Source organism: Wasmannia auropunctata, unplaced genomic scaffold (assembly GCF_000956235.1).
Source record: "Wasmannia auropunctata unplaced genomic scaffold, wasmannia.A_1.0 LD336069.1, whole genome shotgun sequence".
NCBI lineage: Eukaryota > Metazoa > Arthropoda > Insecta > Hymenoptera > Formicidae > Wasmannia > Wasmannia auropunctata.
Window position 1 is genome coordinate 2,257,081 of NW_012026821.1, and position 27,688 is coordinate 2,284,768.

General features: G+C 40.9%; 2 protein-coding genes across 12 annotated transcripts in view; one reads left to right on the forward strand and one right to left on the reverse strand.

The window, feature by feature from the left end:
• LOC105450127 (NADP-dependent malic enzyme) lies at window positions 1-11,163 on the forward strand. Of its 3 annotated transcripts, XM_011689820.1 has the most exons (9): window positions 1-83; window positions 141-191; window positions 3,242-3,398; window positions 8,480-8,638; window positions 8,777-9,139; window positions 9,357-9,668; window positions 9,782-10,150; window positions 10,317-10,611; window positions 10,725-11,163. In XM_011689820.1, exons 1-9 carry the CDS (start codon window positions 22-24, stop codon window positions 10,838-10,840), a joined length of 1,884 nt encoding a protein of 627 aa, XP_011688122.1. In that variant the 5' UTR covers window positions 1-21; the 3' UTR covers window positions 10,841-11,163. The 3 variants fall into 3 exon arrangements, with proteins under 3 accessions (XP_011688122.1, XP_011688123.1, XP_011688121.1); XM_011689821.1 differs by lacking the exons at window positions 1-83; window positions 141-191 and adding an exon at window positions 526-849; XM_011689819.1 differs by lacking the exons at window positions 1-83; window positions 141-191 and adding an exon at window positions 1,693-1,861.
• The window catches only part of LOC105450125 (serine/threonine-protein kinase Doa), a 26,406-nt gene continuing 9,874 nt past the window's right edge, over window positions 11,157-27,688 (reverse strand). For 5 of the 9 annotated variants that reach the window (XM_011689811.1, XM_011689813.1, XM_011689816.1 and 2 more), the window contains 9 exons: window positions 25,324-25,567; window positions 16,452-16,530; window positions 14,926-14,992; window positions 14,308-14,421; window positions 14,069-14,159; window positions 13,821-13,991; window positions 13,585-13,729; window positions 13,024-13,274; window positions 11,157-12,617 (listed from right to left, as the gene is read on the reverse strand). In XM_011689811.1, the coding sequence (XP_011688113.1) occupies window positions 12,405-12,617; window positions 13,024-13,274; window positions 13,585-13,729; window positions 13,821-13,991; window positions 14,069-14,159; window positions 14,308-14,421; window positions 14,926-14,992; window positions 16,452-16,530; window positions 25,324-25,567 (1,375 nt within the window). In that variant the 3' untranslated portion in view covers window positions 11,157-12,404. Of the gene's footprint in view, window positions 12,618-13,023; window positions 13,275-13,584; window positions 13,730-13,820; window positions 13,992-14,068; window positions 14,160-14,307; window positions 14,422-14,925; window positions 14,993-16,451; window positions 16,531-18,837; window positions 20,282-25,323; window positions 25,568-27,346; window positions 27,414-27,688 lie in introns of those variants that run through there. The other 4 variants (XM_011689818.1, XM_011689812.1, XM_011689809.1 and 1 more) reach the window with 4 other exon arrangements.

The following is a 27,688-nucleotide window of genomic DNA, read 5'->3' on the forward strand; positions in this document are numbered from 1 at the left end:
ACATGCAGCTATCGCCGACGAATGGCTGTCAGAAAGAGCTTGCTCGCGTTTTGGAAAACTCGAGCGAGGCACTATCTTCTCAGGTAAAGTACACACGATCGATATAGCGTGTATGAGTTTTTACAAATAATATTTTCTAGTCGCGTGAAGCCATCCCTCTCTGCGCACGACACGCAAAGTTTCACACGCATGTAAGTACCTATACGTAAATTTTTTTCAAGTTATTATTCGAGCAAAAAAAAAGATGCCGATTAATTGCACAATACATACAAACACCGCCGTGGATGACGCCGCAGTTTAAATTAAATGAGTCGCGATGGTCACGTTAAAAACAGGATTCTTTGTAAATGTTAGATAAGAGGAAGCGCGTCTCACAGTTCCCCCTCCGAAAAAATACGCTTCTCTCGTCCGATTTTCTCCCTGAAAGACGGGAGAATCTAGATAACTAGAACGAAGGCTACGACGAGTAAGCACCACGTTCTCCTTCGACGATCCGACGGCGATCCGCTAGTCACGCTCGTGATCTGCTCGTGATCGAAACAGCCGATTTCACCGGCGACGTGCGAGAGGTTGGGCGGCTCGCGCGCGTTTCTTCTCGAGAAAAAATATCTTGCCTCCCTTATCTGTGTCGATTCCGACACAGCTGCAGCAAAATAATACGCGGCGCTCTTTCACGTCTAAGCTTAGCGCTAGAGTTATGAATTATACGTGATATATCGATAGGAGATCCAGACAGAAAAATCTCAACTAGCGAATACCCCAGCTAATCGCTTAAGTGTCTCACGATCAATTCGTCAAGATGGGCAACGGAAACTCCAAAGACAATAATGTGCAACGAAACGGCAGGACGTAAGTGTCTTTGTCTTTGTTTGTACTTATCTTGATTGCGAACTCTGTCTCTCTTTTCTCTTTGTTGACGATAAATGAAATTTTAAAATATGCATTGTTGAAAGATTGTAGCATTTTAAAAGCAAGCACTTTGGTGCGAAATGTTGTAACAAATGTTTGCAACACAAAACGTAACTATAACGTTTTAATTGTTATTAAGACATAAATATAATACATTATGCATACATAAAACTCTACAGATAGCAAATACTAATTTTTTCTAAACGCTTAAAATTTTCAATTTTATTAATAATGAGTTTCTGACTGACTCGAGGGATTGCATAATTTAAGGGTGCCCAGAAAAAATTATACTTGCATCGGAAATTATATTATGTTTATGTCATATTTATGACTTAACTTATATTGCACATTGCCCCATACTGGTAAAAGAGTATTCTATTTCTTAACTTTTCCTCGTCAATATTTGACATATCTCGTCATAACTTTCGCACGATAGTGTCTGAATTTCACATTGGCTAAAAATATATATCGCGTGAATCGTGTGACCACAGTATATCACGCTGGTGGCTAAAAGAGTTAAAGGCCAATGCGACAATTAGCGTCGCGTTATCGCGCCTCATCGACTGTATTACATATCCATATGCGCTGATAACTTTGTACAAGGATAAGCAATTTGCGGAGCATGAGAACACACCGTGTGTCTTTCGTATCAATTAGTCCCCCATTTTCGTGATCCAATTCCTGGGGAGGGAAAATATATTCCGGCAAATACGCGATACACTGCACGCACACATGTGCGCGAGATACATATACGTCTTTTCTCCGCTGATGCATCGTACAAGAGAGATAAGGCAGCCGCGAAACGTTTAGTCTATTAAAGCATGTCTACGAAGCAGCTTCTCTCGCCGCTCGGCTGTCATTTGACGGGTTTTCTTCGTCAATCGAGCGGCTTGCATTACGCCTACGAGCTTGAACCTGAAATCTGCCGTCAGCAACACCTGTCCAAGAGCAGGTAAAGTCGACGTGCCGTGTCAATTCCGTTTAATTTATCTAACACGCAAAAACCCTTGCGTCATCTCCGTTTCGTTGAATGTTCTTCTTACTTCACGTCAGGAAACACGCAATTTGAATAAATTAACGTTCAAATTATTGTTGAACGTTCGACGCTCAACAATAATTTGATCAATTACGATTATTCCAGATTAAATTAATTTTGTTTGCATATGAAGGAAAAGCCCTTTTTCTGGCTGTTCGCATTAATATTAATCGTTAATATTAACATTAATATTATCATTAATAATTTCTTAACTAATTCCTTTCGTAGCGAGGCAATCATAATATTTAATTACGCGTGTATATATCATGCCGCATGTACGATCTCGATAATTTCATAAGGGAAAAATAATGCCCAGTCACGACGATTGAATGTACACTTTAAACTTTGATCTAGTCAAGGCAAAAGAGAGTATGAGAGCGTCATATCAAACGATCGATTCGAACTCTCATCGAACTTTGTTCCCGCTTGTTCATGATAGTGCACGATTTTCTAAAATTCTAATATCAACGTCTGCAATCATTTGCATGTTTTTTTTTACATGATGAATCAAACATGACATTTGTTATTCTTCAAATGCACCACGTATAATTGTGCGGTAAATGCGCGTGCGCTAAACCGTGCCTCTTCGCAGGTGCGTATTTAATAAAATTTGCACCTCTAACACGAACTGATATCCCATACATAGCAGTACAATACAGACAAAAATTCTCTAATTTTGCAGAAATTTTAGTTTTAAAAATCTTATATTTATGCTTATTAAATACGTTTATGTAACGTATATTATATTACATATTTATAAGATATAAATTTATATTTAAAGATACAAAACATTGATAAGAAATTTTACTGCTAAAATAAAAGGAAAATATTATCTAAATAAATTACAATTTTATTACATTTATATACATTGGTAATATATAAAGCTTCTATTACATATATAAAATAAATTATTATATTTGTAAGAAGAGATTAATATTTGTTATTACTTCGCTTTCTTTATTTCGATAGGATTTTATTATTCGATAAGAAGATAGGAAAATGTTTTAGAAAGAAAGATGAATATTGTCATTTTAAATATTAGAAAATTAATAATCAATGTTGTCACATTGTTAATTGTTACGTAACAATATATTCATAGAGAATGAAAGATGTGTGTAAAGTTAAAGGATCAATAATTGAAGGTCGCTGCCTTTTGGCAGGCACGGCGGTGTTCATTATTCTACCCTTTTGATTTCGCCGACGCGCACACGTCATGTCACTATCGCGGTTCCCTATCCTACCACCTTGCTGTGCGTTTGCGCGCAGATTGCTCAGACAAGTGGCATTCGTTCGCAGGTCCCAGAGCAGTAGCCAGCCCGACTGTGGCAAGAGCAAAACGTCAACCATGTCGAGCTTGGAGCGCGATCAGCTGGGCCAACGAGGAAGCGGCGACGCGACCTGCGCCGGCCTTCTGCGTGGCCTCGATCACATCAGGGACCCGCAGCTGAATAAGGTAGACCGTTGTGTATCTGACAACAATTCGCGTTACACTTGCCATTTCGCGAACGCGCGTCAACAGCGAGACAATCCGTCGCTCATGATAGACGCAAGTGCGCGTCGTCGTTAGAGATCCGCATAACTTAGGCTTGACTCAGCATAGTGTGCGGAAATCAATTCGAGGAAAGAAAAAGAGTTACGGAACGCGGAACAAGGAAAATAACGAGCGCGAATTTTGTAGAAGGCGTTTCAATCTTAAAACGTCCTTGTAGCGCTTACGTTATCGTCGGCAAGCCGTTTCACATTTCCATACTGATCAGCGAAATATACATCGTTCTTACATATAAAGCAAATGATTTATACATGGCTGAGCAAATAAACGGAAATACTGGAACATGAAGATTCCGAGAAAATAACGCTTTCACCAGATACTTGAATCTGGTTTAAGAAAACATGCGTATCTACGTTCAATAACCATGATTCCTGAAATCTTCTCGTCATTCTACAAAAATATAAAAAGTGAGGATATTATGAATAAAACCAACTCTGATAAAACAACTTTTATATACATATTGTATGATTATCAGATCAGCTTGAAGAAATAATTGTATGACTATTAGAAAATTATGAGTAATATGTCAATTACGATTCGCAAATCGGTGATAATTTGTATCTGTTAATTTATACCGGGTAGAAATTCACGCGAAGCGAAATTCGAAACTTTGCTGCGTGCAACAATTGCGTACGACAAATCGGATTGCAGCTCGATAGCACAATGCAAAATGACTTCGCGAAACTCCTCACGGTAATTGCCCTCTACGCTTGCGCAATCTCGAAACTCGATATAGTTAAATGTCCCATTCACAGGTTGAGACGGCCCTGGGGTTCCACAATCTTATTTTTTTTTTGGAGTTAAGATCTCCATTGAAATAATATTTTAGCTCCCTTTAGGCTTACTTTGCGAGATAAAGAAAATAGAATCTCTTTTCAATTCTTTTTCAACACGGAGCTCTTGCTTTTCCTAAAGTTACTTCAACGTAATAAGAAATTTTTATCCACTTTTAATCCAGAAAAGTATCGATTCAGCGACTTCGAAAGCATTTTTAATCGTATTCGAATTATAAAAAATTACTTTGATATTATTTCGCGATACCATTTGTGAAGCAAACGGGTTTAACAGATTTCAGTTGGGTGCAATCGATCGAAATTCTCCAATGAGGAAATTAAGCGCAGAGAAGTTTTGGGGAAAATAAAACGTATTCCCTCCTTTTCTTTCAACAAAATATCCTTTACACAAGTTGTGTAACTGCGAAACGTTGAATTCGTCGAACGTTTTGCAACGACCGGTCTCGTATTGTTAAGCAACGGGTACACGTAATACTTGCGGTAGGTCACGGAATCACTTTATATTCAAGAATTCAAGAATAGGGCTGCCTATCGATCCGTGCATGAGCCGAAGGGTCGCCGTCACGGGAGTCAAGAACCCCAGCAACCGTTTCCACGGTCGGTTGTTTTGTCATGGGATACGAAAATCCCGAGGGAAAAGTTCGGAGTGATAGTGCACCGAGATAACATGGAGACCGATTGGTGGAATCTCGTTCCGGATCAGAATCGAACTACGCGCATCCCCGAAGCTCTGCTCGCTCTGGACGGAAGGGTATACATTCGTTCTTACTCGCGCGCTTGATTTTACGATCCTATTATGTTCGGAGTAAAAAGCCTTGGACTTTCTCTTTCGCATGTCTCGCCGAAATCTCAACTTTCCTTTGCCGCGATAACACCAGACTGTCGTCTTAACTTTCTCTTTAATTACCTTTAAGTGCCTAAACACACGAAAAATATATTTGTGTTATTAACATTTAATTTGCGAAATTCACTTATTGTTCAATGAGACGAAATAGGAACATCAATTTCAATAATTACATAATTCGATTCTTCCAATGTCGATTTAATTTTAACTAGCTTACTCTCGTTTTATCTTTTTTGGTTTTAGGTGTAAGAAGATACGATTAAAAATACTTTCATGGTTGCTGAATGTAGAAAATTAAATTCTTGAATTAAATGTGCTTCAATTAATATTGATAATTGTATATCGTAATGATAATCGGTAAAAATTTTTTATCTTATTAACAATATTATATTATTCTGATAAGAAACAAAGATTACAAGCAGAATAGTTGCAAGTTAAATATCATAGAGAAAATGAAAGAGAGAGAGATTTTTATATTGGTATATAAACATGAGAGTATGATTCAGAAACAATAATAGCTTTACCTTCAATCATAAAATTCTAGGAAACCGCACTTCCACAAATAATCTCTTTGGTCGGCATTATCAACTTACTCATAAGATATAAACCACTAAGATTACATTCTACTAAACAAACAAAACTGCGATATTCTGCGATACATTAAATAAAAATTTCAAGTACGTCAAAGAAACTTTAATTCGTAAAAATATTTTATTATGTTATATTTTATTTATTTTATATTTTATTAATATTTTATTTATATTTTTTTAATAATAAAAAGACCGTTTTCTTCCAAAAAGGAGGGATTATTGATTTTCTTTGGCTTATTTGTTACATATAAAATTTGAAAAAAAAATTGAAAAATTACGGACGGCAATTTTATATTAGATTTATATTGTGAATCACGTTAAACCATATAAATATCTTATTTCTCTTTCATACCCAATTGTAGATCTCAAAACTGAAACAGTAGAATAAAGAATCTCGTCAGAATACGTACTTATAAAACATTCGATAGAGTTAGTGATCGCTTGAGGGTGTCCATCACAAGGCAGCGAGTCCACCTTAATGGAAAAGTACTCTTCACGAGCTGTCAGCAGTGTCAGCTGACCTTTCTATCGAATTAAATTCAATTACAACTCGCTCTGATGTGACTAACGTGGCTGACGTTTATCTGGAAAAAACAAAATCAGTTTCCAAAAGTTAATAAAATTATTATAACGGGATTTTACAACGGAAATTGATTAAACAACAAAAATAGATAGAATTACAGAAATACACAATATCCAGTCATTGTATTCTACGTGTTGCGGCAAATTATTAAATGCTTTCGTATAAAACGTCTACGTCTTATCATCAGCAGACATCTTATGTAAGAGCGATATTTAATTATCACGATAGATTACGTTATCACGCAACATTTACGTATTACGAAAACATATATTACGATATGACAATGCATTGTTGTCGAAAGCCAACATAAGAAAACATTCAGTCACACAATAGACACAACACTTCCGACAAAAAAACTACCAATATGCAAAAATAACATATTGTAAGCCTCTCCTATTCAACTATTTTCTTTATATTTTTTATATACTTACCTTATATAAAAAGATATGCATTTTTTAATAAGAACTTCATATAAACAGAATTTAGCGGTAAATCCTGATTTTAACACTCAAATTTTTGCGAAAAAAAACATTTGGGATTTTGGGTCTGTTAAAAACAATATAGGCAAATAAAAAGAGATCGAATATCTTATATTGTTTAATAGCACTGTTTGAACATAAGAGGTGATGAGAGAATGTAAAAGGATCTAGTGAAATGTTGCAGACAGTTCTATCATTAATACCAAATCAGGCCAGTTTTGATTATCACTTTGCGGAATAACACAAAAACTTGCTACACTTTTTCGCGGCGGTTGAAGGTAAATGAAATCATCGCATAGCAATGCGGTTCATCAACCGCAGTCGAGATAAGTCGACGGGATAACAAGTTGTCTCGCAAATTGTGTTTTGCTCTTTCAATGTTGACGTTTTATTAATTATAGAAACATCCATTACATTATCGTGCGCGATTCCGCCTCATAATTTATTACGTTCGTTAGTTCTGCAACTAATCTCGCTTGTCGATATTAACTAGCAGAGAATCTTGAAAGGAAGGTATCATCGCAATGAGAGAACAGCAGAATTATTAGAGTATTTCATCTCTTTCACTTTTAAGTTTACTGATATTGTCTACAGTTCTTTCATTAATTTTCGCAATTGTTGTAATCTTGTAATTTATAACACATTATTAACAGCACTCATGCAATGTCCATTTAAGTGCTAATGGCGAGTTCAAAATACGCGAGCGAGCGAAACGCGGGCATTCGTTAAATTTTAATGATGGAATAATCGTATAATGCACTGACAACAGTTAATTTAATCGACCGATAGTTCAAGAATTACCTGGCACGGGTCTAACATTCGCTTTAAAAAAGCATTGGCAGTGTCCCTCTAATTGTAAGATGCTATTATATAAAATCACTATGCTAACGCGGTATACACGTTATCTATAGTCCAATCGAACATAAAGAATGTTCTATTTTAGAATTACGTGATTATTTCTGAAAGGACTAGCTATTAAAAATACTTTGGATTAAACTTGCTCCATTTCGAGAGAATAAATTAAAATGAAAAACCTTTGAAATATAGAGTTTTGTGTTGCCAATTTGACGTCAATTAAATGATGTAATCGAGTCTTTTCTTAATTGCTCTTATGAGAGAATTCATTTTTGCCTAACGTCATCCAAGATTCAATTAGGTACAACTGTGTCGCCGCGAGCATTATTGTGCCATTATCCTTGAAAACGAAAGTGGATCAAGGAAAATAAGAGCCCTATGGGTAAATTCTAATATATATATGTAACTGAATCATGATCATGTTCGTGCAACATTGATCAACGCGTTTGTAAAAATCGAAGTGGGATGACGATCAGCTGATCACCTTTCACCCACGCTTACTAATGCACAGTCAGCATTTATCAGTCTTTTTAATTGAAGGTCACAAAGTCTAGTCTCTGACTGACTTGTCGGTAAATTTTTTCGTGTTGGGTCACGATGTCACAAAGAAAAATAACGATAGCAACATGCGTGCGACATTCGACGTTTTCCGTAGAAATAGTTCAAATGATGAAAACAATTTGATGCGGAAATACATTTTAACAAATAAAATCAAATCGTAGAATTACACTTTTTTCTTTTCTATATATATTTATATATTTTCATTTTTAAAAGAGGCAGAGGATTTTAACTTCGTTTCAAGTGCCGTATTGAATGGTATGCGTTTATATCACGTTTCAGGGTATGGCGTTCACCATTGAGGAAAGGCAGATGCTGGGTATACATGGTCTCTTACCGGCAGCCGTGAAAAACCAAGAAGAGCAGTTAGAGCTCTGCCGTCTTAATCTGGAACGCTACACGGACGATCTCTCAAAATACATATATCTCATAGGCCTACTGGTACATGAACACGGCACATTAACGCCGTCACTTGATCAGGAGATAACGCTATATTATATAGCGGTCTCCCCGTCCCTCCCCGCTTGATCAGGTCCCGCTCCATACCCGTTGATTCTCACATAGAGTCTTGTTCCTTAGGATAGAAACGAGAAACTCTTCTACCGTTTGTTGGCAGAAGACGTAGGTAAAATGATGCCGTTGGTGTACACGCCGACCGTGGGTCTGGCGTGTCAGAAATTCGGTCTGGTTTATCGTAGGCCGCGTGGCCTCTTCATAAGCATCCACGATAAGGGGCACGTGTACGACGTCTTGAAAAACTGGCCCGAACACGACGTGCGGGCGATCGTCGTCACGGACGGCGAGAGGATATTGGGATTGGGTGACCTAGGCGCTCACGGCATGGGCATCCCCATAGGTAAATTGTCCTTGTACACCGCGTTAGCTGGTATCAAGCCCCACCAGTGTTTGCCTGTCACTCTGGACGTCGGCACCAATACCCAGGTACGTGAAAAAAAAAGAAAATGTTACATAAATGTATTACTGCGATAACGGCGCTGCGATAAAGAGCATGCTTTGCTGCTCTTGCCTCGTTATAACGAAACGTGAAAATAAGAATATATTTTTTTCATATAGACTTACTTTTGCGTTAATCCCTTTTTTTAGTCTTAAATCTTTTTTAATCTATACGTGTGCGCGCATTCTTATATTCTTCTTGCAGTCTTTGTTGGATGATCCTCTGTACATCGGTCACAGGCACAAACGCGTCACCGGGCAAGTTTACGACGACTTCGTGGACGAGTTCATGAAGGCTGTCGTGAAGCGATATGGTCCGAATACGTTAATCCAATTCGAGGACTTCGGAAATTTTAATGCGTTCAGACTGCTTCTAAAGTATCGCAACAGCTATTGTACCTTTAACGATGATATTCAAGGCACCGCCTCCGTCGCCGTCGCCGGATTACTGGCCTCACTTCGCGTTACGCGGACAAAACTCTCGGAGAACACGATCGTGTTTCAGGGTGCCGGAGAGGTTGTTATCAAAAACATTTAATTAATGCATTCGACCGTCGATGAAAATGCTTAAACCGCATTAGATTAAATACGAAGAGTAATACGCGTTCAAATTATGATCAAATTTTGCAGGCGTCGTTAGGCATCGCGGCGTTGTGCGTAATGACAATGAAAAGCGAAGGGATAAGCGAGGAAGAGGCTAAAAGCAAAATCTGGATGGTAGACTCGAAAGGGTTGATAATAAAAGATCGTCCAAAGGGCGGATTGACGGAGCATAAATTGCACTTTGCTCGCGAGGATAGGCCGATCGATACTCTGTTGGACGTCATTAGGACCGCTAAACCCTCGGTTCTCATCGGCGCGGCTGCTGTACGGGGTGCCTTCACGACAGAAATCCTGAGGGAAATGGCGCGTAACAATGAGACACCCGTTATTTTCGCTCTGAGCAATCCAACGAGCATGGCAGAATGCACTGCCGAGGAGGCGTACATCGCCACAGATGTAAGAAATTGATTATATATATATTCGTCTTCCCCCCCCCTAAAAAAAAGACAGATTGTTCTTAAAAAATTCTCTACTTTCATTGAAATACAATTTTTCAATATGATGTTTTGCTGATGTTCCCTAAATAATTTAATCAATCACTATCTACGTTTGAATTGCTCAGGGAAGATGCATATTCGCGAGCGGCTCGCCTTTTGCACCAGTCACGTACAACAACAGAACTTACTATCCTGGCCAGGGTAATAATAGTTACATATTCCCTGGAATCGCGCTGGCCGCGATATGCACCGGTATGCGCACGATCTCCGAAGAGACTTTCCTCATCGCCGCAAGGGCTCTTTCCGACTTGGTAACGCAGGCCGATTTGGACAGTGGAAATCTTTATCCGCCACTGGCCGACATACAGAAATGCTCGTTGAGTATAGCGTGCGCGATCATGAAGTATGCCTACAGCAACTGTGAGTAAATAAATATTATTACAAATGCATTAAGACGGAACGAAAAATATGCAAAATCACTTTGTGAATCCTGACACATTATAAATTATTCATATTTTCGTTTGTATACGCAGGTCTAGCGACTGTCTATCCCGAGCCTACGGATTACGAGAGTTTTATCAAGGCCCAACAATATGATCCATACTATAAGTCGTCAATACCTCCAATTTACTCATGGCCGAAATTGTAATACTTTCATTAATTTGACATCTTAATTTTATATACACATGATTATTTCGGATCTATGAAAGAATAATATATATATATATATATATGTTTGAGAGGATTCTTCGGGAAATGAATTTTCCTCGCTTTTCGAAAAAGCCTGTTGATCGGGCTTGTTTTATTTCTAGCGCCGCGTATGTGCGAATAACCAATATGCAAATATAAAGTTATTAAAATTCGCACGAATGAATTTGTGTTTAAATACGAAGGCATTATTCACAAGTGTATAAGCTCGACGTAAGAATTGATTTGCTGGTTGAACAAATAAATATCGATGCTGGTTTGAAAGAAATGTATTTATTGCTACTCGAAATATCGTTTGTTTTTCTGCAGGAATAAACATCCCCGATCATTTGACGAGCAGTAGATATAATATTTTTCATATTTCGTAGACATAGTATAACTAAGGTCAAACAAAAACTTACACAAGTGATACAGTTGTGCAAATTAAAGATGTCAGTGACAAAAGAAAAGTGGAGATTGCATCTTCATGTTCGATCATTTGCCATTACACTCGGTGCACGTCATCAATTTAATTTAAATCCTTTATAAGACAATAATAGATAATATAAAATCGACAAAAAATTTTGCTTGATTAGGCCAAGAACTTAAATGCGAGTCTAAGGTCGGCAAGTACGATCACGAAGAAGTTTTGCGAATTCTTTTCCCGAACTTCAATGTATCCAGAAACGAATGAAAGAAAAGAATCGTTCGAGAGAAATATTTCCTAAGACAATTATATATTCTTACGTTTCAAGATGTATATAATTCACAACGATGAATTGATGATCGTTATTCATACACTTCCTCTCTCGCTCGCTTTCTCTCGATTCCTGTCAACTCTATCGACGTGTACGCGTAAAACTATCTTCCATTTTTATCACCAGTCCGATACTTAACTGGCAGAACACGTTCGCGGTCGTCAATTCAAAACACCATTATAAACTGCGGACCTCGAAAGTGATCTTTACTTCTCAAATTCATTTATATCGCATACAGTAACATGGTAATAAATTTAAAGGGACAAAAAATGTACAGAAGAGCGTTTAAAAAATTGTTTACAATTGTGGGACTCTGTTACGCTACACTGAGCAGACACACTGGCCTTTTTGCGGGCCAGTAACAGGGACCTCGTCGCTGCTTCATGATCGACAATTGCGATAAAAACGAACCACCAAGGACCTTTATCGGATAGTAATCTGATCGCTCGTCGTTACATATACTCGAATTAGTCCAAGTTCCACGGCACCACCGCACTACTGCTTGCCCTACGTGTAGTTCTTACTTATATAATTGCAAGTCAAATTGAATGTAGATTAAATGAGAAATTTCAATGATCAGTATTTATACACACATACACGCGCTCTAACCTTCAAATATGTTTTCGCATCATCACATTATCGAGTCTCGTAGTTACGAAAGAGACATGTTTTCATGAAAATTAATGATATCAGAACGAAGACGTAGGGCAGTAGTGTCGTTGAAAGCGGAGTGTCTGTCCAGCACGGAGGTCGGTCCCTTTCCTAGCTTCATCGAGAAAGTGAATGTGATCGTTCGTGAGATTGTTGAGAATCACCGGCTGCCCGCGGATCCGGCAGTCTCTGGGATGCCGGTAAAGCGTCAAAGAACGGATGAGTCAACGCATCCTTCAGAGTAATACGTTGCGAGGGTTCGTACTCCAGCATTCTTTGAATGAGATTAAACAGCTGACGATGTTCCTCCTCATCAGACAATATATAACGCTACACAGATACAAAAATATATACATTATTTTACGAAAAGCAACAATTACAATATTTTATATCTCCGAAACTATTTTATCATCAACTGAATTAATTCTAATCTACATTCTAAATTTTCACCCGCTTTATTCTTACTATTGGAATCTTTATCTCAATAATCTCTATAATTCGTAATCGCTATAATTTGATATAGAAACTTGATTAAAGTTAAATCAAAATACTGACATGTAGTGCCTTGCTTTATATCTCGGAAACTATTTTATCATCAACTAAATTAATTCTAATCTACATTCTAAATTTTCATCCGTTTTGTTCTTACTATTAGAATCTTTATCTAAATCTCTAAAATTCGTAATCGCTATAATTTGATATAGAAACTTGATTAAAGTTAAATCAAAATACTAACATGTAGTGCCTTGCAATTATCTCGTACGTATCTACCGGCCGAACTCTTGTCATCCCAATCCAATTTGCCATGGTAGAAGTACTTGGTCTTAGTTTTGCGGGCCATGCGATGTGGTATCGCGCCAAGTATGCGTTCCATCATCGCCAAGTGTTCACGATTATCGTGCGTTTGGAATAACGTGAGGCCCAAGTATAACTCGAACAAGATGCAACCGATGGACCAAACGTCGCAAGGTTGAGACCAACCTAATTCTGCATACAGAAAAATACACGTGGGATCAATGATATAATAATAACGATACGAAGGTACACGGAGAGAATTTTATTTTAAAATTTACCCTGAAAATCATGTTAATCGTAGGACAACATAGTATTTCGACAAATTTTATATGATTTTCACTATTTTTTTAACTATATACTACAACAAATTTATTGTAGCGTATAGTAAAATCTGTCGAAATACTATATTGTCCAACGATTTTAAAATTTTTAGAGTAAATTTTAAAAGAAAATTCTCTCCATATACGTGCAACCAAAACGATATTTTGAGAGAGGCGCTCACCTAAAATCACCTCGGGTGCTCTATAGTGTCTCGTGCTAACGATCGTACTATGATGTTCGTGATCGAAAGTAGCGCTACCGAAGTCGATAAGTCTAATGTCGGTTCGCTTCACGCGTCTCATGTCCCTCCGCTTGAAAAGAAAGAGCTTTTTTGAAACACTTTAGAATAGAAGCTTACCCTACATGCCGAATCGAGGCTCAATGAATCGATAATACAAAATATTAACGATAGCACACCTTTTTGTTGTTATACGTGCTGTCGTAATCCGAGTCGACAAATAAAATGTTCTCCGGTTTAAGATCCGTATGCGTCAGCTTATTATCATGCAAAAATTTTACAGCGTAACAAAGCTGATAGCCTATGTGCCTTACGTGTTCCAACGGATACGGCTGATAAGTGTTATCTCTCTGTAAAAATAATTTCGTCAGTATCTCAGATCTGATAGTCTTCGAGACGTTTAGGATGTGAATGCTTTAATACTCACCAGGAAATCAAAGACACTCAGACCGAGCATTTCGAATGCGATGCACATATGCCCATGATAATTGAACCAATCAAGCATCTTTACACATAGACTGAAATTGAATAATCAGTAGTTAATTGCCGCCGTTTCATAAAACTCAAATTTAACTTAAAGCAACGAATATCTTTGCGTGTAACCTTAACTTTACGTCAACAAAGTACTTAAAGATTAAAGAACGAACAAAACAATTGGATACTAACTGCTGGCCTTCCGGATCCTTATTAGCGATCTTTTCCAGAGCATTTATCTCCAACTTTGCTGCCTCCCTGTACTTCTCCACGTTTTTAATAATCTTCAGAGCCATCACATGATCCCTAGAATGTTTATAACGTCATGATGTCTGTTACCGAAACTGTCTCTCGTCAGCTCAAATCCCGCATCCCGTGAGGACGGGGCAGCGCGTAGAAGAACATCATTTTTCACGCGGACGTTTGCCATAAGTTTAGTGTTCCGCTAAAGAGATCTAATTCGCGAACGCCTAGCTCGGCGTAAAACAAAGTGCAAGGCCATCCTATTATTGCGACTACTAGCGCGTCATTTTGTGACAGTGCCGGATAGCTATTTCTGCCCGTGGAACACCGTCGCGCAACGCGCGCATTTTCCTCGACGCACGAATTGACGATGACGCGCGTGAGGAACCGAGCGAGATCCAAGAGGATAGTTTGCGCGACCGCGAAAAGAAGTAAATAGAAATAAATAGATAGAAATATATATATATATATATATTTCTATACATATTTATATACATATACATATGAGTAGACAGTGCGAGACGCGAAGTATGTTACCTATGTACTTATGCGTGAACTGACACTTACATTTGCAAGTCCTTAACCTTGACAACTTTTCCAAAAGTACCCTCCCCTAGGGTGGCCAGTACTTTATCTGGAATGCAAAAATCGAGATAAATATCTAGCAAATATGAGCCTAGCGACCCACGAGGGGAAGGAGTGCTCGCCTGCGTTCGTTAACCGGATGGAGCAGCCCTTTCGCTCATGACTTTGACAAAAGCCTTTGGGTGCCTCGCGTCCATCGTTCCTTAGATAAAGGAGAAGGAAGACCGCTCTCTCAAGGAGAGCCGTCGGGTCTAAAGAAGAAAAAAAAAAAGAAAAAGAAAAATAAGGACCGCGAAGGAACGCGAGCGAGACTCTTCCGTGTGGGCGTTCGGCCGATCGTGCGTTATCGTACACGCGCGGTTCATGGTGAACGGGATAACGAATAAACGGTGGAATAAACGGTATCGTATAGTTTAAATGCCATATCGATCGGAAACATCGCTGCTCTCCTAAAGGCCCTAAAAACGGGGTAAGCAGCGTAATCGTTTGAAACGGACGCGCGGGACGTGGCATTTACTGTCGGTCGTACGGGAGGACTTTCGTCGTCTCCCGTCCTTTTTCGTATTTTTACACAGCGCGTAGGCAAGGAGTTCAATGATATCAAACAATACAAAAAAAAAACAACAGCGAGAGTAAATGCCAATTGTCCTCGCATGCGCGAATATCAAGAGCGAGGAACACGCCGTCCCGAGGAGGACGACATATCGAGAAGATAGCGCAAGCAAGAGGGCCTTTCGATCTTTCTCACTCGTCTCCCTTCCTTCGAGCTCTCTGTCTCCACCGAATCATCCTCGCGTTCGAAGGGATCCGTAATTCAGCGGGGAATCAAAAAGGAATCTCTTTGCGCCGGCTTCCCGATAATTGTTATCGTCGTCATCGTCGAGCCGACGGGCTTCCTACGTGCTATTGAAACACGTGGTGGCTAGATATATATATAATATACATATATATATATATATATATATGTTATTGCTTATCTTTCTGAAATAAATTGTACATAAGCAGACAGACAGAGAGAAACTATATCTTTTTTTTTTTGGTCTTTCGCGTATCCCGAGTTAGTGCGCGACGTAAATGTCCGGAAAGATCGACAGGAATTTTTAATCTAGATAGAGAACCGCGCTAATGTGTGTACGCATAAATATGTGTAAGTGGTTCCATAATCTATATGTATATAGAATATCTCTATATATGCGCGCGTACGTGTATGTTGAACGGCGATGCTCAGCGAGAACACATAACGTGATTAACGCGTGAATTGTTACTCTTGTTCTGTAGTGTAAATATTGTTTTATATATAATATCTATAATTCTCAGACAAAGAGAAGTGAAAGATAGGAAAAAAAGAAACGAAAAAGACAGAGAGAGAAAGAGAAAGAGAGAGAAAGAAAAGAGACAGAAAAGAAAGAGACAGAAAGTATGGGCAGATACCGTAGATAACCGATCAGTTAATTGACCTGAGGCTTGCTTAAATCTACTACAATGAGTGTATTCACATGATCACGAACATCTATTTGCCAGGATGTCGCCGGATTGGTATACAAGGTGGCCGTCTTCGTCGTCCTCGACGGAGGGCGGTCGTGGGCTCTATTTGGGCCGGCGGTATCGGTATCGGTGCGTGCCAAGAGTTGGACCCAAATCGCAGGCGCCGCGGACCCGACGTGTTCGGTATTCCGTGTTCGCGCGTCGGTCCGATTCGGTAACATGGAGAAGAGGTCGCGCCGAACGTAGCCAGTGCACGTGTCCAGAGTTGAGGCGCCGTTGAGGGCGGTCGATGGGTCGCCGGGTCACATCCGTCGTAGGTCCACGTGGCCATATGGGATGCATGCCGGTATCCAGGTCGAGTGGCCGCCGATGGTCAACACACCGATCGCCATACACCGTGCCATCCACCACCGTCGCCGTCACCACCGCGAATCGGCGGAGACCCCCGTGTAACACGCGGCAGAGGACGTGTGTAAGCACGGGACGAACGTACGAGTGTGTCGATGGGGGTAGGAAGGTAGGATAACATCGTCATCGTCACCGAGAGAGAGACAGAGAGAGACGCCACCCGATCCGAGCGCCCGGTCGACCATAGTTGTGACCAATCCGTGTGTGCCATATCCGTTTCCATTCCATTCCATTCCATTACAACGGAGATGGTAACCCAACAATCAGAGAGAAAGGGGAGAGGGCAAAATGGTTTGCCAAGTCAGAAAGTTGCGGTTACGAATTTACCATCGGCACATAATACGTATATTCTTTTCTTTTCATTTACTTTTTAACGCTTTTCTTTAGTCTATGTTTTTTTTTTTAATTTTTCATACGGCAGTCGTTTTTTTTATTTTAATTATTTATCCGTTTTCGGTTCTTTTTTATCTCGCTCGCTTTTTTTAGATATATACTCGTTATATATTCGTGTTAGACCTGGTATATGCGTGCCTTGAAGGAGCCGTCTTAAGACGCGCACGGCTCTACGGACTAGAGCACTTTGTACGACATGAAACGACTACAAATGCACATTCTAACGTAGGCAGACAGAGAAAAGCAGAGAGAGAATCATGTGCGTTATGTACACGTATAATCGCGATAAGATATATATGACAATGATTTTAATGGCGATAAATATTTGTATATATATGTATTATATATGTATAATACATATATATATTTATTTATTTAATTACTTATTATATTTGATCGACGATAATTTTGCGAACGAGACAACGAATTATACCGATTTATCCAAATCCCAATGTCAACGGAAAACGAATAGATACTTAAAAAAAAAAAGAGAGAAAAAATAAAACACGCGGACGACCGGACAGCTTCTTCGAAGTGCTCGTAACACGTTACCTTTCATCTAACACGGAGAAGTAGCTTAGTTAAATTGTTAATTGCTTGACAGACTCGTCATATAGTACTTACGTGTTCGCGTAAACCGCCGCTCCACGACGATCGATAGACATATCTCTCGATCCTCATGGGGCACGATCCTTGCCGCAATTACGAAGCAATACTGATCGGGGTTTCGACCCTACCTTATCGAGAATATCGACACGCGGACTGAACTATCGAACTGTTTGAATTGTCGGTTTGCTAGTCACTTTTACGTACGATGAAATCAAACAGAAAAGAGGAGAAGCAGAGTCGTGTACTCTCTCGTAGTCCTTCGTACTCTCGAAATGTTATCAAGATTATAAAAAAAAAAATAGACAATCAAAAAACATAAAACTGCTGCATCTTCGATGCGGATACAATTCTGATCTTAATGCTAAGATTCAGTTTCGCTTCTCACGAGCGTATACCGGCACAGTCCTGAATATATTTAGCCATCGTGTAAGATGACGCTTTTCTCAAACATATCGAATGGTCAGATAATTGAATTGAATCTTAGCACACATACAAACAGTATCTACATCGCAAATGTATATATTATCCATGGAACGTGTGTTACTCTCTCAATCCTCGAATCGAAAACACAAGAGATTGATAAATATTACATTCGGAGTCGCGATAAGGTAGTTCGGCGTGGCAAGACGAGTGTCCCCAGGTATTCTCGTGGTACTCTCTCACGGCAAACATTGGCAGACGTGCAGTGTTTAGCTTATCGGCGAGACAGCGAGAAACGACTACTGCGGTTAATAGGCCTTTCAACGGGCTCGCGGAACAGAACGTCAGTCAGCGTGAATCTAGGGAGTGCTAGGGCGGAAAGGGATTTCACACGAGTTGCACACGCGCGTCTACAAGTACATACACATACACCCGCACACACACGCAATACACACGCAACACACAGGTGAGGATGAAGAAAGACAAGACGACAACAACGGCAACGGACACGCTCTGCTTAAAACGGCGCCGCTTTCGCGGGATCGCGCAATCCGGGCAGCCCGTGGCTCGACAACTTACGATCGCGTCGTGGATCGCGTCCACCTCGTTAATCGCGCTCGCGTTACTCAGGGCAATCGTGCCCTTGCAGGACGCGTCGTCTTTCTGGCTGTTACGGTGATTGCTCTTCCTGTACTTGCTGGCGATGAGATCCGTCGTGCTGGGACGTACGTTCGCCTGTCCGCCAGCCGCCAACTGGCTGTAGGTGTCCTCCATGGCGGCGTACTTAAGGATCAGGCTTTGGATCTCCTTTCGCTTGGCCGCCCGATCCGAGATCGCCGGATCCTCCACATCCTCCGTTAACGCGTCGTACGTGTTTTGCGCAATGCTCTGAGCGACGTCGTTGAGGTTCTCCGCGTTGTGGTTGGCGACAGGCGTCTTGTCCGGATCGACCGCGGTCTCCCTGCCGCCCGTGAACGTCAACGGTTCGATCTTGACCGGGCGGGATAATCTCAGAGACGTCGCGCGAGTTTCCAATTGCTCGCTCTTGCCGTTTCGATGCGGCCTGACTTTCCGATTGCGCGTTTCCGCGTGTCCGGACTTGTGCCTGCCGTAGCGGCGGTAAGCTTCCGAATTCAGCAAGGTCTGCCGAGCGGTGCGGTTGTAGGCGGGCGTCTTCTCGCGTCTGGGCTCTCTGCTCATCGCGGAGCTCACGTAGGGATAAGCTTTCTCGCTAAGAAGCACGCTGGTGGGACTCTTGATGATCGTACGAGTCATCGAAGGCTCTAAAGTCTTGTCGTCGCGCACAAACGGACTGTCTTCTCGGTAGTGATAGCTGTGATCGCGCTCCTGTCGCCGCGAATAACCGCGGGCGCTTCGCTCCGAGTCGTCTCTTGCGTGCCTCTTGCCGGAATACTTGTCCAAAATCGTACCGTACTTGTCCTCCAGGCGACTTCGCGTGCTACCCAGTCGGCCGACAATGGGCGATCGCCTCGCGGCCGTGGCGCCGACGTCACGGTCGTTGAGCGCGGACGTTCCGCGCACCCTCGTAGTCAACTTCTGGAGCAGGCTCGTGCAGGAGTCGCTTAGCATCTGCGTCACGCTCGTCGTCGTGGACGAGCGCGCGAAACGGCCCCGTCGCGCGACAGAGCCCTGTCGAGAGGTCGACATGGTGTCGCGCGGCGCGAATATGAACATTTGGAATAGCTCGAGATCGCTGTCGAATCGTGAACTATGTGGAACCACCACTGATTTTCCAGATCAGACAATTCGACCCTCGATGAAACACTCAGGATCGTTCTGGATCTCGCGAGGCAATCTCAGCGCGACATGCCCGAGCCGCGGTGGCTAAGTCGTGCGAGGAGAGTGGCCGCAAGAGCGATCGAACACGAAGACACCGAGACTGACGAAACGGTCTTCTACGCAGATACATCACTACGGAAAGGCGCGAGCACGCCGATCACAAAAAACGTCACCGAGGAAAGCACTAAACTACAAGCACAACGACGATCAGCAAGGGGGCGACGACGACGCCGACAACGACGAAGACGATGGGCAACGTCGGCCGTTCATAAAGATGAAGACGAAGACGGCGGCAGCAGCGACGGCGACGGCGACGACGACGACAACGAGGAGGAGGAGGTGAAACTCGGTGCGCCCCGCCAAATACTCTCTCGTCGTACTAAAAATACCAGGGAGCGGTGGTGTGCCCGCTCCGAAGAGAACGATTCGTCCACCTCTCTCGAAAGCGACTCTTCGAGAGCGATCGGATGCGGAGTAACGAAGAGAGAAAGAGAGAGACGGCCGATCAGCGTAACTCGCACGCGCGATTGCGGCGAAGGAGAGACGAACGGAATTGGAAGAAGACGAAGAAAAGCGCAGGTGGAAAGCGGAGATGACGAGGAAGGCGAAGAGAAGGATCCGCGGGGTATTACGTAAATTGTTTCGGAACGCTCGTTCGAAACAGTGCCGAAGTTCTGCACGCGTTTATGCTTGGCAACGCTTTGCGTCGTGCTTCCTGGTGCATAGAAACGAGATGTCCATGAAGGGCACGTGTTTCTGTTACATGCACACGTTGCGGGAAAATGCATCACAGGGCGCTGTGTTTTCACGCGAACTATCTCTCTTTCTGTCTCGCGCTCTCGCTCGCTCCGTATACCTTGACACACATAGAAATTGCGAAACGGCTGCGACGCCCGATGTAGAGTAGGTCCATTGCACGGCCCAATACCCATTGGCCATTTAAGTAACGACATTTAAGTTGACATTTTTTTTTTAATAGACAGCGATATTAGAATGACGAACACGCGTTGCGTTTTGTACGCGCCTTTTCAGTACAGGGTTCTCCTCCGGAAGATTTTGGAAGATAACAAGAATCACGAATAGAAACGACATAAGAGACGGAAGACATAAGAGAGGAAATATATGATTATCTGTGTCGACTTACCATTATTAATCTTTTTTTTTTTTTTTTCGAAATTTTACTATTATTCTAATTACGAAATGGCAAGACAGAATTAAGTTTTCAGAGATTATCTAAAGAAAAACTGTCCTCGCAGTGACAATTGCGCCATCTAACATTTCTATTAAATTTCGGATAACAAAAATCAAGCATCAAGCGAATTATAATTAAAAAAAGAAATATCTTCGGATGAGATCTGATAATCTTACTTGAGAATCATGAAAATTGATCTTCCACGTGTAAATAAGTAAAACGATTCAAAATCTAATATCCAAAGAGAAATGAATAAACAAATAGAGCATACGTCGCTAAATTCCTCAAAATTCGACGGTCTAAAAAATCACAAGAGCTTGACTAAAGAATTAGTGAACAGATTTGTGGACTTTGGTACTATTAATAAAGCTCGAGTTGTCTCCAAGGCCGCGATGTCGAAGATATCGTCCTATCGTCGTAGATTTTAAGTCCGAGTATCGGTATAAATACACGCCGTTTACAAAACAGCGGCGCAGTTTGTTCGCGCAGACTACTCGCCCACGGATAACGACGCCGCATCGGTTTCAGAATCATCTTCAAAATATTTTCTAGCGAGGCGGCTGATTAATTTGGCACAAGTTAGAAATCAGACCACTTAAAAATACAAACGCGCATACGCATTTCTTTTATCGGAACTCCGAGAGACCTGAGCTTTTTCTACGAAAATTCTATCGTTACACAAATAGAATTGAAGAATTAGGCCAAATAAAATGCTCGCACTGATCGCAATGGATACAGAACGAAATAAGAGAATATCACAATCAATATGGATCACCGCTACAAACGTTTCGCTTAACGGAATGTATTTTGTCGCATCATTAAAAAAAAAAAATACTCCTGTTAAATCGCTCGTGTTGCGATAACGGAAGTGTCGTTGCCATAAAGAGTTACGCGTGTTTCTTCCGCTACCTACTAATATTGACCAAGGTTAGGCCGTAATGTTGGGTTAAAAACGGAGAGGAGGAAGAGGGAGGAAAGGGGAACTAGCGCCGCGCTGGAGCGGAGCACACGCTCCTCGTTCTCCAAGTTGCGTCGTCGTCGTCTTCGAGAACGGGCTACGCCAAATATAAACCGGTGGCCTGAAACGCGTGCGCCATGATCGTCGTGCTGTACAGAAAACCCAACGCGCCGCGCTTAAATGTTAAAGTCCTGGCCGACTAATCAGCTCGGCAGGCTCGCGCCGTGTCATCGCCGTTGCTGCGTGGCGGATGGCCAACAGAAATGGACGCACGCGTTTTATACATTAACCCTTTCACCCAAGAAAAAACGGATTTTCGTGTTATATTTCGTGTGGCGTTAACCTTTAAATTATTAGAAATATTTTTAACTAAATAAATACTCAAACGAAAAAATTTTACATCTCTTGAAATTAATTATAGTATTTTAGTATCATAATAAAGTTAAAACAGAATAAATTTTCAAACTCAAATTAGTCAGAGATGCTTCTTCAAACATCTTGATATTAATAATCTTTTCTCCGTATATACATAACTAACGATCCTTTTAACGACAAAAACAAAAAAAGATTTCAAAATTATGATGTAAAATTTTTCAAATTCAATGCACGGAAGGGGGATTGGAATATGCTTCAAACCAATATACGGTTGCAGAAATAGCGAGCATAAACAACGCGCACGTACAAAAACACACGCATTCGAGCGAGTAATTAATATCGAATATGGGGCCATACGAAGGTCTCGACGCTACCTCGGAAGTCGATGTATCGTTAGTTTCGGGAGTGACGTCAAGTTTCGTGTCGAACTCCCTGGTGGTCTCGGTGTCGTCGCGTTGCAACCACGCGTCCCAGTCGTGACGCGGCCACCAGGGGACGTTTCCAGGCATCAACAGACTCACTTCCTGAGTCTGGAAGGACGATGACGACGACGACGCGGCCGACGGTGGTCCACCGTTGGCCACCGCACCGCCGCCGCCGCCGAGGGCGGTCCAGTTTCCAGGATCCAGGTTGACGGTTGACGCGTGAAACGAGAGACGATTCACCCGGGCACCTGCACCTCGCGTCGCGTCTCACGAGCGCATCTTGCCAACTGCAAGATGCGCGTATTTCTAAATCCAGGTTGAACGAGGTTCTGGGTCGCCAATCGTGCCGTCAGACTTTTCCTACGGCGGCGATAAAACGAGATCGACACGATTTTGCTTCAACATCCCATTTTCGAAGTATTAATTTTTCAGCAAATAAGTTCGTTATTCTCGAGGCACTTTTTCGATTCGAAAGAATAGCTGGAGCTTCCTTCGTTCGTTTCAGATGCGTTTTAGCATGCTTCCTGACGAATCGGCTACGAAGGAGCCTACGCGTTCGCTTTCGGTGAACCGGTCGGCTTGCCGGCGTTCGAACGTTCCTCGACGACGGCGGCGACGATGTTGCGTTGGCCATCTGGCGCAAACTCGCACTAAAACCGCGGCGAAACCGCGTGACGAGTCCCCCTCGAAAATAGTCGCCGGTCGAAAATAGCCGGCGTCGAGTAAGAAAGAAGAATCATCGGCATTCTCGCGCCGAGTATACACCCGTTGCACCACGAGATTCTCCAGAGACTGTTCTCGCTCGGTAGAGCGCGTCGACGCGCTAACTCTTCTCCCTCTGTGTCCTACTCGTCCTCACGCTTCCACATATCGATTATCATCAAGGATCTCCGTTACGTATCAAAGCTTAATAGGTAATGTAAGTCCGCACGTTTAATACGTCAAGGAATTCGACTTCGTTATCCAAAAACTGAGTAGATAATCCAGGGTGGGTACTCAAATTTTATAAAAGAATTGCCTGAAAATTCCCGGATTTTCCAGGTATTTTATTCAAAATTCCAAGTAAGATTAGAGAATATCTCAATACAACTTTAAAATAAATTAGGCGCTAAGAGTTTTAATAGAACTTGATGCGTAAAACAATTTAATCTTCTCATATGTACAATAGTTACATCTCCATACAAAATTTTTCGAACGTAACGAGAGATTTTGTATGGAGATGTAACTACATATGTGAAGATTAAATTGTTTCACGCACCAAGTTCTGCGTTATTAGACTCTTAATGCCTGATTAATTATTTCCAAATTATCGTTTTTTTTTTAGATTAAAGAGTCTTTATATAGTATATGTCAATTTTGAAATAAACTAACTTTCAATATCAGGGGCCTTCGAAATGGGGCCACGTTTACTTTCTAAAAGGATAAAATTAAATTTAAAGGTAAAATTCAAAAAATTAAAAATTTTCCTGAGTATCAGTAAAATTCCATGAGAATTCATGATTTTGAAGGATAAAAATGAAATTCCCTGAGAATTCCAAGTTTTCCCGATTTTTCCCGGTAGTACCCACCCTGTAATCTCTTCACAGACTGTTTCTATCCATTAACTTCGATTCAGTTTCTGCATTTGATTCCTCTTCACACTTTCATACGTGCGTTATCATAGTTTGCTCGAAATTTGATAAAAAAAATATACGAAGCTTAGCTTAACTCTCTCCATACCGTGCGTAAAGAATTAGTTTATTAGTGCACAGTGAAACTTTACGACGACAGCATTCATAACAAAATGATCTCAATCGTTTCGCAAAGGCTTTCAACATCATTCAACAAACATCATTCAACAACCGTATAAAAGTCTGAGTCGCGACAGAAGTTTGATTAAATGTAAGAAACACACGTAAGTACATTTATATTAAAAATCCAAGTAATCGCGCGATTAGTTTGCCGTGAGATTTCCACAAAGATATTCGAAGAGAGTACGTTCTATGTATGTGTGCATATATTAGGAAAAAAAATGAATATCGTGTTTACCTTCTTTCACAAAAAGATAAATTTAAAAAGGTTTAGAAAACGAGTTTTCTATACCAAATAATTTACTCTGCAAAATTTTCTCCAATAAAACAGCATTGATGAAGTACGACAGAGTACGACAGGCGTCTGCTGTGTATATGTTTTCATAGATCAAGGGTTAAAAGCATGATCAGATCGACTTGTTTGTAGATCATCGGTCGTGTGTCACGCGGCGCAGTAAAAAACAGCGAACAGGAGCGCGTAATAATCGATGCTGATATGTGTGTCGTATTGTCCCTCGGACTCACCTGACTCCTGGTGGACGGCGATCGATGGCGATGCCGCTCCTGGCTGGGCGACGACGAGCCGTGATGACGGTGCAAGCGCGTACGACGGGACGACGTGGGATGCGCCAAGTGGGCACGATCACGATCACGATCACGATGTCCATGCTGTCGACCGCTGCTGGGTGATCGGCGATGACTACGCTTGTACCGGCGTTCCTGGCTGGTTCCCCGCTCGTGCTGGCGGGATCTCAGCACTCGCTCCCCGCTGAAATGCAAATGAGGGAAGAAGAATGCGATTAAATGTCGCTCTGAAACTCTAGATACTAAAGGTATTAAACAGAAATAATATTAAATAGAGAAATAAGATATCGCGTATATTTTATCGTCTAAAAACTGAAGTGCTTTAAAAGCAAGCCATGAAAATAGATTCTCGTAAGATAAATATTATAATATTTAATTTGAGCTAATTTAAAGTATGTCGAATGATAATGCAGCGTAGAACGTTAAACATGATCTGGAGCAAAACTAACAAGTGGAAATCAATGTTGTGTCACGTATGACATGTTCTTAACCGTGTACATAAGCGTGGGACGACCTAATTAATCTGCCTTCCTCAAATAGATTATCGGCTTGCTTAGAGAGTGATGAGACACCTCTTTATTAATTATATGGTATCATAAAATGCTTTATTTATTCAATATTATCGTGCAATAGCTTCATCAATAAGTCAATAACGTTTCTTCAATATAATATCAATTATTGGCCTGATATCACACATAAAAAGATAAATAGCGATAATAATCGAGAATTATTTTAGTTATAAATATCTCCCATTCGTCCATATATCATTATCCTTTCGAAGCTTTGTAAAAATACATGGAGTATTTTTATCACTAGGATAGTCGCTATAGTGCGACTGTAAAGGTACAAAAATTCGTTTGCCACGCTCGGATGATTCACAAAACAAAAGCCGTCGAGGGACTTCAGGGCTCCAACAATGTTGAATTTCAATTATTTAGCAACCAATAAAAATTTTACACACAGAGAGATTAAGTTGGATTAATTTACCGAGCAAATACATATATGTAGGAGAAACCATTGTTTCGCTAGTAGTCGATTACTAGCCGTCGAGGCACGCAAAAGGATCCGATGAAACGTTTCGAGTGATACGTCAGACGACCATTGTTTCGCATTCTTTTTTTTCCTGCGCGAAAGCATCAACCGTATGATGGGTTCATGGTCAGGCAACGACTCGAATCTGCCAGCAGCAGGCAGCTGTCCTTTGAGCATTTCCACTCGCGAGAGTTTCCAGCAAGCATTAGCTTGAATGCTAATTTACAAAACGATCAGCAAACATGAAGTTGTAATCAAAAATGTTATTTCAGTAATAGCTTTGTTCTCTCTCGCTTTAATGTTTCTTTGATTAACGGAGAATCGATCGAACGAGAGGCACTTCCGCGGGAGTAAGAAAAACCTACGGAATTCGTCATCCCCTCTCTTGGAGTTTGTCCAAGTTGAAAATTTCATTCGAGAATATGTAACAACTAAATAGGGCACACGAGGATCGTCAATCGTCCGGGTATTAGTTTCATCCTTTAACTTTACCACCCACGACTTGGCAAATGTCGTTACCGAGGATTGCACAAAAGGAGCAAAAATACTTTCTGAAAAACAGTTATATTCCGCTTTGCACGTCATGTATTTGCGCGATGCAGGTCAATAAATTTACGAACGATCTTATCTCAATGCACAATCGCTGTGGCGCCTGTGTCACGATGTAGGCAATATATCATAAAATAAAACGATATACGTAAAAATATATTGTCTTAGAAAACATGTTGATCTTAACACAATTAATCATTCGCACGTCATCGGCACGTCTCTTTCTCTCTCCTAATTTTTTCCTTTATAAAAATTATTTTGAAAATTATTTTTTCTTGTAAAAAAACTGTGTAGTGACCAAATTTTCTTTTATATTTAAGAAAATTACGAAATATGAAATTATTTCGTCTTTGAAAAAGAACCTGTTCTATTCATACTATACCTTGGCATCCAGGAAGCGAGATCGATGTACAGGACCGGCATTCTTTAATTTTCGTCTGTCTTGCTACCTGGATTCCAATGAAAACTCGTGACGCTCGGATCAATTTTACGGAAATAATGCAAGTCAAAATTCGTTCAATCTCGGTAGTTTAAAAAGTGATGGAGAAATGTTGATTTATCAAGTGAATATCTTTAGTTTATAATAGTGTTTATGAGATGGATATATTAGTGCTAAATATATACAGGGTGTCCCAGAATTGGCGCATTCGGAGTACAGGACGTTATACTTTGTGCTAAAAGGAACAACTTTTTCCTTTAGCAAATTTGATCTGAAGAGCACACG

Excerpts from the sequence above, each read along its gene's own strand:
- LOC105450127 (XM_011689819.1), top strand. The coding sequence starts at position 1,731 with ATGTCTACGAAGCAGCTTCTCTCGCCGCTCGGCTGTCATTTGACGGGT. Across the intron at positions 8,639-8,776 it reads TATATCTCATAGGCCTACTG|GATAGAAACGAGAAACTCTT; the intron begins GTACATGAACAC and ends CTTGTTCCTTAG. Across the intron at positions 9,140-9,356 it reads ACGTCGGCACCAATACCCAG|TCTTTGTTGGATGATCCTCT; the intron begins GTACGTGAAAAA and ends TTCTTCTTGCAG.